At 43.5% G+C, this 14,330-nt stretch overlaps 1 protein-coding gene across 2 annotated transcripts in view; it reads left to right on the top strand.

Annotated features, from left to right (window-relative positions):
• Positions 1 to 14,330, top strand: part of tanc2b (tetratricopeptide repeat, ankyrin repeat and coiled-coil containing 2b) — a 97,587-nt gene that overhangs the window by 69,861 nt on the left and 13,396 nt on the right. For both annotated transcript variants that reach the window (XM_069664998.1, XM_069664999.1), the window contains 10 exons: positions 1,030 to 1,199; positions 1,647 to 1,925; positions 4,273 to 4,440; positions 6,115 to 6,275; positions 7,540 to 7,648; positions 7,758 to 7,880; positions 8,076 to 8,312; positions 8,436 to 8,642; positions 10,320 to 10,413; positions 13,915 to 14,048. In XM_069664998.1, the coding sequence (XP_069521099.1) occupies positions 1,030 to 1,199; positions 1,647 to 1,925; positions 4,273 to 4,440; positions 6,115 to 6,275; positions 7,540 to 7,648; positions 7,758 to 7,880; positions 8,076 to 8,312; positions 8,436 to 8,642; positions 10,320 to 10,413; positions 13,915 to 14,048 (1,682 nt within the window). The remainder of the gene's footprint in view (positions 1 to 1,029; positions 1,200 to 1,646; positions 1,926 to 4,272; positions 4,441 to 6,114; positions 6,276 to 7,539; positions 7,649 to 7,757; positions 7,881 to 8,075; positions 8,313 to 8,435; positions 8,643 to 10,319; positions 10,414 to 13,914; positions 14,049 to 14,330) is intronic.

Raw genomic sequence — 14,330 nt, 5'->3', positions numbered from 1 at the left:
CCTCTCCTTCCTCCTGAAACGAACAAGCCGTTTTTCCATTCAAGGGTCAGAGACCTTAGCCACGATTGGCTGACAGTATTTGGAGTGACTGCCTAGCCCCTCCCCCACATGTGCGAGGGGCCACACTGCACCGTCACTCCAAAGTTGTAGAAAACATGGCCGCTCTAGGATCGGTTATTCGGCCTTATATGTACGAGCCAGAATCGCCAGGAGGTATATGAATGGTAAGTTGAAATCTTGACGACTACAAGCGTGTGCATCAAGGCAGCCTGAGGTGAATGACGGTCAATGGTGATTGGTCGATTTCAGTGAAAGCAAGGTTCTACTTAGAAACCTGCAGCTGTTCTTAACGGCCTATTTCAGAGGTGACCTTTTTGAAAATAATTTTTCTTTAAGATTATTTTTTTAGTTTTGTATGCCTTCATTGAGAGGGAGGAGAGTGGATAGTGTTGGAAACAGGGGAAGAGAGAGAGTGGGGATGACCCGCAAGGACTGTAGGCTCTGCACATGGGACGCGTTATTTAAACTTTGAGCTAAACCGACGCCCCAGGGTTGCGGCACATAAAAATGATCATCAAGTCAACATCCTGTATGAGTAAGAATTAGAAAACTCCTCCAGTTCAGCTATATAGTATAACCTTGATCTTTTTGGTCCAAATGTTTTCATAGTCTCCAGAATAAACTTGAAATTGTAATAATTCTGAGATATTTTCCTGAATTATCTCACACTGTTTGCGGCGGTTTATAATTTATGCTCTTTAGACCTCGGTATCCACTTCATATTTTGCCTTGAATCCTCGGTGCGGGATATTAGATTCTTCTTGTGCACACTTTGGAACAGAATTTTTGACGTATTAGATCAAACTGAGCATCACAGGTAATATTATGAAATGAAATAGGACTTTGTGGATTGACCAGAATGAAGAGGAAGATGCAGGCCTGACGAAGAATACCAACACAAGGTGAAATAAGAGGTTTTTTCATCATTTAATTTGGTTTAATTTAGTTTCTGTTTTCCTGCTTTTTCAGAGAGAAAAATCAACTCCGAGGAGGACCTAATCATCCTCATCGACGGTCTGAATGAGGCGGAGTTCCACAAGCCCGACTACGGAGATACAATCGTGTCCTTCCTCACCAAAACCATCAACAAGTTCCCCCCCTGGCTCAAACTGGTCGTCACAGTCAGAACCACGCTGCAGGTACAGGACAGATTGTCTGTAGTGTGCAGATTATAGCCCTGGCTGTAAATCCCACTGCTTATACAGTACGTCCATACAGTGAATTCAGCATGCAAGGAGAATCTCGTTTTTATTAATGTTCCACTCAATGTTTTTGCACTACCTGGAGGCCACTCACTGACAATGCTGAATTTTTTCATGAATACAACCGTCCTGTCTTTGTATGTGACCTTTTTAATCATCCATTTTCATGCACAGGATATGAGAAAAAGTGCTTTAAAAATCTGTTTGTCTCCTCGGCCTTTACCTTCCATTCATGAGGAAGAAATAGCTGTAGACTAGTTAGTCATAGCATATATATAGATTACTTTTAGATGAATCATTTTACCTAAAGTGAGTAACCACGTAGGATGGTGACATATTTCTGCACAAAGATGCTTCCTGACTGAAATGTTCCTCTCTGCTCAGGAGATCACCAACGCGCTGCCGTTCCACCGCATCTCTCTGGACGGCCTGGAGGAGAACGACGCCATAGACCAGGACCTGCAGGGCTACATCCTGCACCGCATCCACAGCAGCCCGGAGATCCAGAACAACATCTCGCTGAACGGCAAGATGGACAACACCACCTTCGGCAAGCTCAGCGCCCACCTCAAGGCCCTGAGCCAGGGCTCCTACCTGTACCTCAAGCTCACCTTTGACCTCATCGAGAAGGGCTACCTTGTGCTTAAAAGCTCCAGCTATAAGGTAGCGACCTGCTGTTTGTTATGGAGCTTAGATTGACCTTTACGTTGACGATCTTTTGTGTCAAAGTTGAAGCTAGAACACTGAATTTGTCTCGCAGCTCATGGAGAAAATGAAGGCACCTTTAAAACCATTAGCGTCATATTGCTGCGTCAGAAATTGCTCTCCTTCTCTGACTCTGAGGTCACTGAAATCTGCACAAACAGACATGATACACATATTGTTAGATTCAGTGTGACTTACAGTTTCCGAAGATACAACTATCTCTCACATAATGTCTATAAATCTGCTCGGAAATAATAGGGAAAAAGTGCTCCTTATAACTGCAGAACCTGCCTTAGAATAATCACGTTTTTAACTTTCTTCAGTATTATTGTAATTCAGTGATAGTTGTCTGTACATCCATGGCAACATTGCAAACAGGAAGTACTGACAGCTTATTCGGCATACTTTAAATGATGCCAATATGTTATATGTGAAAGTAATATAGGCTAAAAACACAGTGCACAAGTTATATCCCATAGCGTAACCCCATAGCACTGGAGGAGAGATAAGAGCACCCCTCTTGTCTCATGGAGGAAATGAAGGTACTTTAAAACCATTAGCGTCATATTGCTGTGTCAGCAAATTGCTCTCCTTCTCGGACTCTTAGGTCACTACAATTGAAACAAACAGACAGGATACAGCGTGACCTACAGTTTCCAAAAATACAACAATCTCTCAAATAAATGTCTATAAATAACAGGAGAAAAGTGCTCCTTGTTACTGCAGAACTTGCCTTAGAATTATCACGTTTTTAGGTTTTCTTCAGTATTATTGTAATCCAGTGATAGTGATCTGTACATCCACGGTTACATTGCAAACAGGAAGTACTGACTGCTTATTCGGCATACTTTAAATGCCATATGGGGAAAAAAATATAGGCTAAAAACACAGTGCTCACGTTATATCCCATAGCATATCTCATGGAGGAAGTGAAGGTACTCTAAAACCATTAGTGTCATATTCCTGCGTCAGAAATTGCGCTCCTCGGACTCTTAGGTCACTAAAATCTGAACTAACAGACATGATACACGTGTTGACAGATTCAGTGTTACAAAGATACAGCTATCTCTCAAATAATGTCTATAAATCTGCTTAGAACTAATAGGGAAAAAGTGCTCCTTGTAACTGCAGAACTTGCCTTAGAATTATCGCGTTTTTAGGTTTTCTGCAGTATTATTGTAATCCAGTGATAGTTGTCTGTACATCCATGGTTACATTGCAAACAGGAAGTACTGACAGCTTATTCGGCATACTTTAAATCAGTGGTTCTCGAATGGTGGGTCGGGACCGAAAAGTGGGTAGCGGAGCTGTCTTCAGTGTGCCTTTTGAAGGACATGGGTTTCCCATGACTTGCATACAGTAGTAGTGTAGGTTATTCACACTCCATGTATCCACTGATTGAATCACACCTACTGTTACATTTACATTCTTGAAACTTGATGAGCCCGACAGTAGTTGCATTTATGTTGCACTTTTTTTGTAAATTTCTGTTTAAAAATGGCTGTTAATTGAATAATTTGTAGAGGGAATATTTTCCTCGCACTGCTACCTGCTGGTCATCTGGCAGGCTGTTATACTGTTGTGTTTTGTGAAGCTAATATACTGTGATGTTTGGTTCCGTTTCAGGTTAAATAAATTTGAGCGGTTGGGAATTTTTAGAAGTTTTGGTGGCGATTTGTCATTAAGGAGGTGGTGGTGGGTCCTGAGGCGAGACCAGTTGAGAACCACTGATTTAAATGATGCCACTTTGCTATATGTGAAAATAATATAGGCTACAAACACAGTGGACAAGTTATATCCCATAGCGTAACTCCATACCAATGGAGGAGAGATGAGAGGGGGGTGTTGGGGGGCTCAGTTCTCTCGATTGGGGCCAACACTGTCAGACTTAAAGAACCCTGTTATAAACTACAAATGGGGCTCATTTTCTGCAAAGGCAGCACTAACTCGTCCTTTTTTAATTTACCTGCTCCCTGACATTCTTTATGGAAAAGCACTTTCATAAAGTCTTGTTTTTGACAGCCGGAGCCCAACACCTTGTTGATAAATAATGCAGCTGAATTGTTTTAGCGTGCATTTTATATTGAAATATTTTATCTCAGCAGCAGATTCATTTAATTTCATGTATTCAGCAGTGCTCCCAGACTCCATAAAAATGACAACAGATAAATTTACATTCATCTCTCCGAGGACGACCACGTGGAATAGCTGAAGACGCACCAGACAAACACGATGCATAATTCATGTTCTGTAGACTTGATCCAAATCGGCATTACAATTCAGATTCTCCCCTTTTCTCCCTCAGGTGGTTCCAGTCAACCTGGCGGAGGTTTACCTGCTGCAGTGCAACATGCGCTTCCCCACGCAGTCATCGTTTGAGCGGGCGCTTCCTCTGCTCAACGTGGCCGTGGCCTCGCTTCACCCGCTGACCGACGAGCAGATATATCAGGCCATCAACTCCGGCTCGCTGCAGGTAAACCTTTTATTATAAAGCCCCTCAGTAGAATAGATGTTTTGTAAATGGTCTTGTTTATCCTTGTTTATCCAGCTAAAATACATGAATCAGTGTTATGTTTTAGCATTACTCTTTGATTTATTCTTTTATTTATGCCTTTATTGTGAAAGAGCGGACATTAGATGGTGTTGGAAACAGAGGAAGACAGAGTTGGGATGACACACGGCAAAGGGCCGAGGGTGGGAGTCGAACTCTGGGCCGGCCACATTGAGGACTGTAGCCTCTGTATACGGGGCGCGTGACTTAACCGCTGAGCTCAACCGCAGCCTCTGTTATGTTTTATAACATACTATGATATAAAATGTTCATGTGGCACTAATTTAAAGGATTTGCACTTCATTTGTTTTATACTTCTCTGCATTGCTCTCGCTGGTTTTCAGAGGGTGGGGCTGAGATGGAAACATGATGACATCACATATATATATATATTTTTTAAGATTATTTTTGGGCTTTTGCCTTTATTAGATAGGACAGATGAAGTGAGACAGGAAATGTGGGGAGTAGAGAGTGGGGGTTGGCATGCACCAAACGGGAGTCGAGCCTGCGATCAGTGCGTCGAGGACTGTGGCCTCTGCATACGGGGCGCCTGCTCTTCCAACTGAGCTAAACCAGCGCCCCGACATCACATATTTTTATTAACCAATCAGCAACCCAAAACTCAAAATCTGTACCCAACGTACCAATCAAAACCTGGAAGGTGCTAACGACTCTCGTCGCTATTAGGTCAACAGCTCAGGTTAACAACTCTCCCTTGATTACATCTATTAGCAGACTAATGACCTGCAGAGGCTAATCTTTGTAGCTCCTCCCACCAGTCAGTTTAGAACTGAGGAAGTCTTTTGGGTGAGAGGTCAAACATCTTGAAGAACTTCAACCTTGTCCAGTTGCCCTTTTGGATTAAGCTTTGAATAACAAATATGGTTTGTTAACTTGTTGATGCATATTTCATGTTATAAAGAAACTGGTGGAAAGACCATCTTTATGTTTATTTTATGTGATTAAAGAGAAATAAATGAATATTTAATTTGTTTTGGAGGACAGAAAATTAAATTGATTTTCTTTCCTGCAATGAGTCAAATGTATAATTTAATCAATGAGAAGGTTAATGTGCTCAGTGTTTTAGATTCCTTCTGTGTTCCTAAATCTAAATATCAAATATTTCATGCTTAAAGCTCCTGTGAGGAGTGTTTTGTTGGCTATGAAACAGACTGAAGTTAATTCTGATGACTCTATATGAGCTACAGAAGCAAACCAGACCATCAGCAGCAAGACTGATTAATTCTATGTCATTATTTTAAATGCCTGAAACTGCTGGCGGGGGGTAGATGTCAGACGAAGCGATTAACTGCACGCTGACTTTGTTTACATTTTCCCGGGCAAAGATTTAGAATGAGTGATGCATATGACTGTTAGAGTAAGCAGGATGAGATTTTTTGTTAAAAACCACCACTTAAGCACGTACAGGACAAAATCAGCAAAGAGATAAGAGGTACGGCTTTCTCCACAGGGGGCGCCACAATCATAACAAACTGAAAGTTCCTCACAGCAGCTTTAACTACGAAAAAGAACCTCCAAATGCATTTTGTAGTAATGCTAGTTGTTCCATGCCAAATGACATTAATGTCTCCGCAGGGCACACTGGACTGGGAGGACTTCCAGCAACGCGTAGACAACCTGTCAGTCTTCCTGGTGAAGAGGAGGGACGGTACCCGGATGTTTGTGCACCCGTCCTTCAGAGAGTGGCTGATCTGGAGAGAAGAGGGAGAAAAGACAAAGTTCCTCTGTGATCCGAGGTGAGGACGGGTGGACGGGATGATCATGCTGTTTGTTAGGAAAGAAAGTTTATGCTCAATCTCTGCTGATTTCAGGTCGCAAGGAAACAGCAATTCTTACAGGTCTTGCTTTGGGAATTAGAAATTTCCATTGTAGAGGACGGATGTTAAAGTGGGATGGAAAGGGACATTAAGACCTTCATCATTTGGGAAAAGGAAACAAAGTGTCATTCAAAAAGTTGTCACATCACCTGTTGCAAGATTTCAAATTTGAGGAGACTCTGTAATTGAAGTATTGGTTGCAAATCCTCTGGTTTGCCGCTGCTACACAAAGATGTGATCAATAAATCTCAGCTGTTTAAAGGGCCAGTTCACCCATTTTCAACCTGAGTCCTATCATGCTATCATGGGGAGCTAATGCCATTATGGTAGGAGGACGTGGTATGGTAGGAGGGTCCACTGGAGGACGCTATGCGCTTCTCCAGTGGGCCCTGGAAAACCTCAGCTGGACTACGTAAAACGCGCCATATGGCGGAGGCCAGGGAGATTGTTAAACTACACTTCTTAAATCTAGGACGCCCGCCTCCGATGTCATGTCTCGTTCAAAATCGTCAGGTTTGAAATGTAGACTGCAGACCTGAAGAGTTCTTAGACGATCCACCGGTATATTCTCTTCGTATTTTGGATTCTGTACCGCTCTGAGCCATGCCTGCAGCAATCAATGTCCTTGACTGGAAAACGGTAGTATTTGACTTGGCCGTTCCTTTCAGAAGGAGGGGAGCAATGCATGCTGGGTGTTGTAGGAATGTAGACTTTCTCCAATTTCTCTTTCTCCACAGCTATGGCGCCAATTTCCAATATTATTGCTTCTATCGATTACAGAGAACACCAGCTTTGACTGACAGCGGCTTTCTCCAGGGGCGAATTTAAATACAATTTAAAGGATTTTTAAGTTAAAATGATTTAGAAATCATTTATGCATTTATTAAAAAGTATTTTAATCATATAATAAGGGAAATTACATTTTTGGGAGGCATAACGTGCTGAAATGTACCTTTAAGGCCTCAGAGATAACTGTGCGTTCTATCAGGCTATAAAAAGAACCCTCACCGTCTCACAGGTACGTTTTGTTTATCCAGCAGAGGAAGTGTTGTTTTTTCTGCCGCTACATTTTATTTCCTGTCCTATAATTAAAAGCGATTGCACCAACTGTTCAGACGATAACATGGTATATTGACCTGATGATTCAGTCTCAAGTACATGTGTGTGTTTGTCCTCCCTGCAGGAGCGGCCACACGTTACTGGCCTTCTGGTTCTCTCGGCAGGAGAACAAGCTGAACAGGCAGCAGACTATTGAGCTGGGCCATCACATCCTCAAAGCACATATCTTCAAGGTAGATCATTATTTGTCTCCACACACATCTACACAGACGCCCACACACAGCTGTGGTCTGGCTCCGAATTAATGAATATTTACACTCGCTCTCTCTCTCTGTGTTCAAGGGTCTCAGCAAGAAAGTCGGGGTTTCCTCATCTATCTTGCAAGGCCTGTGGGTATCCTACAGCACAGAGGGCCTTTCTGCTGCACTTTCTTCTCTCAGAAACCTCTACACTCCCAACATCAAGGTACGCAGAGGAGTCGTACTTAAAGAATATTTCAACATAATCTGGGTACCAAATGAAGACTAACTCTTGAAATATGCTTCACAGACTTTTTGCTCTCTCTGGACGACGATAGTTTTAATATGTGAAGCTGTATTTTGCTGCGTTGAACTTTTAATCCCTTCATTTTATTTAAATATTTTGTCTGTGTGTGTCCAGGTGAGCCGGCTGCTGATGATGGGCGGAGCCAACGTGAACTACCGCACGGAGGTGCTGAACAACGCCCCCGTCCTGTGTGTCCACTCCCACCTGGGCTACATGGACATGGTGGCTCTGCTGCTCGAGTTCGGCGCCTCTGTCGACGCTCCGTCTGAAAGCGGCCTCACGCCGCTGGGCTACGCCGCCGCTGGGGGACACATGGCCATCGTGACGGCGCTGTGCCGCAGGAGAGCGAAGGTTTGTGGGGGAAAGGGATAGTGTGTGTAGTGCTCGACTTCAGGCTAAGATTGTATTTGTCTTTTTCTGGATTTACTTCCTGTTTGTTTTCCTGATCAAATTCGTCCATGTCCCTGCCAACAGGTGGACCATCTGGATAAGAACAGCCAGTGCGCTCTGGTTCATGCAGCATTGAGGGGTCACATGGAGGTGGTAAAGTTCCTCATCCAGTGTGACTGGAGCCTGGGCCCGCAGCAGCAGTCACCACAATCACAACAACAGGCGGCCTTCAGCAAGAGCCACGCGGTCCAGCAGGCCCTCATCGCTGCTGCCAGTATGGGATACACAGAGGTACAGCAGGAGTTGTGGATGGTTTTAATTATAACGCTCTACGGTGTCGGGGGGGGGGTCTTGTATCTGTAGTGATCAAAACAAAAATGATTACCGTAATATCCAGAATATAAGGCACAGTCTGTTTTCTATAGCTTATTATTACTAGAAAAGTTTGTGCAAGTTATTTCAACACTTATTTCAATTTATTTTCATTTGAACACATTAAAAAAAACACAAATTATATCCCACCATCTGTTTTCACCATGTGGAGTTTGCAGTCCTGCTAGCTAGCGGTGCAGGAGTTGAGCTCAGCCTACGGTAATGATGATTGTTGTGAGGACGGCGGCTGCACTGGGCGATCATGACACCGCATGTCCTTGACAAAGCTTTAGATAGATTATAGCTCCATCACAACACATTAAAATACTTCTCTCTGGTATATTGGTCGCACCGGTATAAAGGAAGCAGCCCACTTTTTGGATTAAAAATTTTTTTTATTAAAAGTGCGTCTTATACACCGAATATTACGGTATGGGCTTAAACTGACTTCCTGTAACTACAGCTATACCTCTATAAGGTTACACTCCAACTAACGTTTGATAGTTGTACTTTAGTGAGTCCTTCTTTATTTGAGCTCTACATTTCTTTAAGCAGATTTTGCTTAATTTTTCTGCAGCTCCAGTCATGTTTTAAGACATATAAAATGCTCTACTTGAAAGTACAAATGTTGTCAAAATATGTTTAATTACCTTGTAAAAATTCTCCCAAGGCATCTCCTCCTTCTCCCTCATTAAAAATACCAGAATCTGCATAGGCCCTGCTCACCATGCACATTCCCAACCGCCTCCTCCGTTGTGAAAACAAAATACGTCTCCCATCGTTTAGTGGCAACTCGTTGAAACTTAGCTAGCTTGAAATGTAGTAATCAGTAGTCGTAACGTTAACGTTAGCAGTCAGCAGTGGTTTGCAAAAATTACGATTACAGCTGGGTCGTGCATCGCCGAAGTGGTTGCCATAGGTTGCACATTAACGGGATTGGCTCCTTAGGTTTATGACGTCTCAAACCTGCCAATATGAAAACGTGTTGTTCAGCCTGTCCTTGGTACACTGCAGTTTAAAAGCAGACAGGCCCAGCCATGGAGATGATGCTGATGTTGTCCCTGATACGTCTTGTAGCACATGAAGAACACCACATGGAGATGTTTACAAGGTTAAACACTGGATTCTCACTGGACAGGGCGTCTACTTATTATTGCGACGTTTGACTGGCTTTGTGTTATAATATACTCAGCTTGTAAGCTTACTGCTAAACTTGTTTATGACTCTTGAATTGTGCGTGAACTTGGTTTGGATATCTGTTTACTTATATGTTATATTTTTCTACTTTGTACTGCAGCCCAGCACTTTCCCTAAAATTCAATCCAACCATAAAATAAACCCCTTCATGGATAAATGAAGCTCTGTCTTATCTTTTAAGCTTATATTGAAGGATATCAGCCAATTTTAATCACAGAAAAGCTGCCAAAGTTCTGCTCACTTGGTCAGAGGTGGAAAGAGGGATCCAAGAAGATTAAACTCTCAGCTACAAGTGGTTTTATTTTGACCCTTTTCCTGTAAATTGACGTGTTTATCTCGCTCTATTGAAAGTAAACTCGGACATTAATCTGTGCCATCTTTAATCTCGTCCCCTATCAGATCGTGTCCTACCTGCTGGACCTGCCGGAGAAAGATGAAGAGGAGGTGGAGCGGGCTCAAATCAATAACTTCGACACCCTGTGGGGGGAGACAGGTGAGGATAGCGACACGAGCCAGACATTACATCAATAAAACCCTGCGCTCAGCACTGACAGATGGATGCTTAATTGTTCGTGTAGTTGTGGACAAAAATAATCTGTAGTTTGTTGTAAGATCCAGAGGATGTTTTTGTGTCTGTGGAGTGTTTAGTGCGAGGGTTTCACTCTGAGGCAGAGCGCTGCAGTGCGGCTCTGAGGGATCGCTCTTGTGTGTCTGCTTGCTGCTGCGTCAGATGCTGATGGCGGTGCAGTGGTGTCATTGGAGCACAGACGGGGCTGGGCTCGCGCAGAGGAGGGGGAGGGGGGGAGAGGATGAATGTGATCCGGGGTGCTCAGAAATGACTCGTTTGATTGCCCTGTAGCAGGCTGTTGAGAAATGTGATGTATCATTGTAACCTAAAGCGATGAAACCTCACAGCGAGCGGTGTTATTCCCTGAATGGCTGCTCCTCACTGTCGGCTGAAGAGGGGACTTATACTCGCTCAGCCGTGGTTTCATTGTTTATAAGGGATCACAGATGGTCTGGAGGATGATTTGTAATCACAGCGTTACTTTATGGGTCAACTGGAAATATATTAAACAGCCAGAGGGAGAGAACGTACAGAATATGGACGTGAGTAGATGTACTTACTGGACTGTGAGGATCAGAGTGTTCCTCCTGCGAAGAAGAAAAGGACTCGAGCTTGACTGATACATCTGATAATGTGACTCATTGTGGTTAAAAGTAAAAACATGCATTACAACTTTGTTTATTTGTAAGGTAATTCAAAGTAAAGCTTATCCTGTTCAGGGCTGCAGGAAGGGCTGGAGCCTATCCCAGCTGTCATTGGGCGAGAGGCGGGGTGCACCCTGGACTGATCACCTGTCAATCATAGAGACAGACAACCTTTCACACGCACACATACGGGCAATTTTAGAGTCACCAGTGAACCTAACGAGCATGTCTTTGGACTGTGGGAGGAAGCCGGAGAACCCGCAGAGAACCCACGCATGCACGGGGAGAACATGCAAACTCCACACAGAAAGGCCCACTACGTCCGAACCGGGATTCAAACCAGGAACCTTCTAGGAACTTTTCCATATGTTATCATGTAAAACTGCTAAATAAATTTGTGGGCTTTAATGGATGAACACATATTTTGAAGTCGGGGAGAAATATCACACTGTAAGCAAAGTCTAAAATCAGGTGCAGACAGTTGCCTTCATGTTAATTCTTGTGATTCAACAGCTGTCTGCTTTTCGGGCTCCTCTTGTTTGTTAATCAAACTGTAACAAGCCAAAATAATTTCATTTGAATTTCAGGCTTAGTATGAATCTTATCACAATTCTTTAAAAACAACAAATCAGGTGGATTCAGATCAACCTTGTTTCTTGTTGTTAGCTTTAGCATGCAACAAAGAAAGGCACTTTGGCACACACGCTTTATTTATGTAATAATGTTTGTGATTTCTGGTCAGTTATCGTTAAAGGAGCCACTGTCAGTCAAAGCTGGTGTTCTCTGTAATCGATAGAAGCAATAATATTTGAAATTGGCGCCATAGCTGTGGAGAAAGTTGTACAAACAGCTCCTGGTTTCGCCCATTCTACATTCCTACAACACCCAGCATGCATTGCGCCCCTCCCTCTGAGAGGAACGGCCCAGCGAGAGACGCTGGAGTGAAATACTACCGTTTTCCAGTCAAGGACATTGATCGCTGCAGGCGTTGGCTCAGGGCGGTACAGAATCTGAAATAACCGGTGGATCATACAAAACAGTGGTTCTCAACTGGTCTCGCCTCAGGACCCACCACCACCTCCTTAATGACAAACCGCAACCCAATTCTTTCAACCACTCAAATTTATTTAATGAAAAACGGTGCAGTTTGGACCTGAGACGGAACAAAACACCACAGTGAAATAGCCAACCAAAATGACCTGCAGATGGCAGTTCATAAGAGGAAAATACTCCCTCCAAATCAGCAGCCTTTTTTTAACAGAAATAAACTGAAAAAACTGCAACATAAATGCAACAACTGTCGGGCTCATCAAGTTTCATATGTAACTGAAGCTGGGATTACCCAATCAGTGAATACATGTAGTGTGAAGCGTCCCAGATCATCCGCCAGATGACGCATTTTACGTAGTCTAGTGGAGGTTTTCCAGGGCTCATTGGAGAAGCGGAAAGCGTCCTCCAAAGGCACAGAGCCAACTTGCATTCATTCCTACCATAATGGCATTAGCTCCCCATAATAGCATGATAAGACTGAGGCTGGAAATCAGCGAACTGGCCCTTTAAATGTGTGAGTTTACGCAGGTTCTTCGCAAGGGTGTTAAAGGGGGAAACTAATCCTGAAACAGAGCTGGACCGAGCTGAGGCCTCGGATGCAAAAGAGAAACATCAGCTTAAAAATGGAGGGATGAGCTGCGAGGAAAGATTTTTGTGAAGCCTTTTCGCCAGAATAAAAATAGTCCAAATGTTTTCATAAATATCTGAGGGTCCCTATTTGGAAAAGATAGGTAGACATGATCAAGATGACAGTTCATATATCCACGTGTCCCATTCCATCCTGCTCATGGGAATGTCACTAAAAACAGCATAAGCTGATATATCAGTATCGGCCTCAAACACCCAGTATCAGTGGGGGTAAAGTTGAAATGGGGGTCATCCCTCTGGGCTGAAATCACTCTACTTAAAGAAGATTTGTTCACTCTGCTTAAATTATTCCAATTATGATCATTACATTTGAGCAGATGTCTTTTCAAAGGCCTTTGCTCCCACAGAAAATCCCAAGGGTATCTCCTCCTCTTCTCTCCTCCTCTCTTATCCTCTCTTCTTCTCTTCTCTTCTCCTCAAGACTTTAAAATGATTCCCAGAAATGCTGTGTTTTTCCCACAGGCCATGGATTAATTCAGCTATAATATTTTTATTTGACGATGTAAAAGGGGGAGCTCATAGTCAGGAGCCCGCTGAGAATTATCACCCGGATCTTCGGCTCCTAACTTTATGGAGCTTCATGGTGAGTCTCAGCTCATTTTGTAGCTGACTTGACCGCAACACTACTGTTTCGGTTCACTGTCTGGCTCTTATAGCGTCGTTTCTGTTGAAAAAAACCTGCTGTATTCTTCCGGCTCGAACACAGTGGGTGACTAGTGGGAGCATTTGTCAGCTTTAGAGGCAGATAGTTTCCACAGGAGTTGTTGGAGAACATAAAGTCAGCTAAAAACGAGACTATTGGACTTTCTGCATGACTCAGGTGGACTTTAACAACTCCACATGAATCATAATGCAGCTCTGTAACTGCTGAATGAGTACAAGCAACTTTTTGCTCAACAAGTTTACAATGTCGGTGCTGTGTATGTAGTCGTTTCACTGCCCCCAAGTGGTTAAAAGAATCAGTTCATGCAGGTTTGATAATCTGTTAATGGGTAACTTCCACCTCCTCCAGTGTGAAACATGTGCCACAGTTACCCTTCCTCTCCTCATCTCATCCCTGGTTCTTTGTCTTTGTGTGTTCCAGCTCTGACTGCAGCCTCCGGTCGGGGGAAGCTGGAGGTCTGTCGTCTGTTACTGGAGCAGGGAGCGGCTGTGGCCCAGCCCAACAGGAGAGGCATCGTCCCGCTGTTCAGTGCCGTCCGACAGGGACACTGGCAGGTAAGTGATGCTTTCTGTTCTTTTAATGTGATTTATTTTAGCAATGCTGTTTTCTATTTTTCTAATGTGTTTTTGAATCACGTTGGTAAAGTTAGAGCCTCCCCTTCTTCCTGAAACGAACAAGCCGTTTTGCCATTCAAAGGCTAGAGACCTTAGCCGCGATTGGCTGACAGTATTTGAGGGAGCGGCCACACCGCACCGTCACTCCTAAGTTGTAGTAAACATGGCTGCTCTAGGATCGGTTATTCGGCCTTATATGTACGAGCCAGAATCGCCAGGAGG

Source organism: Semicossyphus pulcher, unplaced genomic scaffold (assembly GCF_022749685.1).
Source record: "Semicossyphus pulcher isolate SPU_LCO1_2020_fin unplaced genomic scaffold, fSemPul1.0.p SCAF_16, whole genome shotgun sequence".
NCBI lineage: Eukaryota > Metazoa > Chordata > Actinopteri > Labriformes > Labridae > Semicossyphus > Semicossyphus pulcher.
This window is presented reverse-complemented; position numbering and strand designations above follow the sequence as displayed.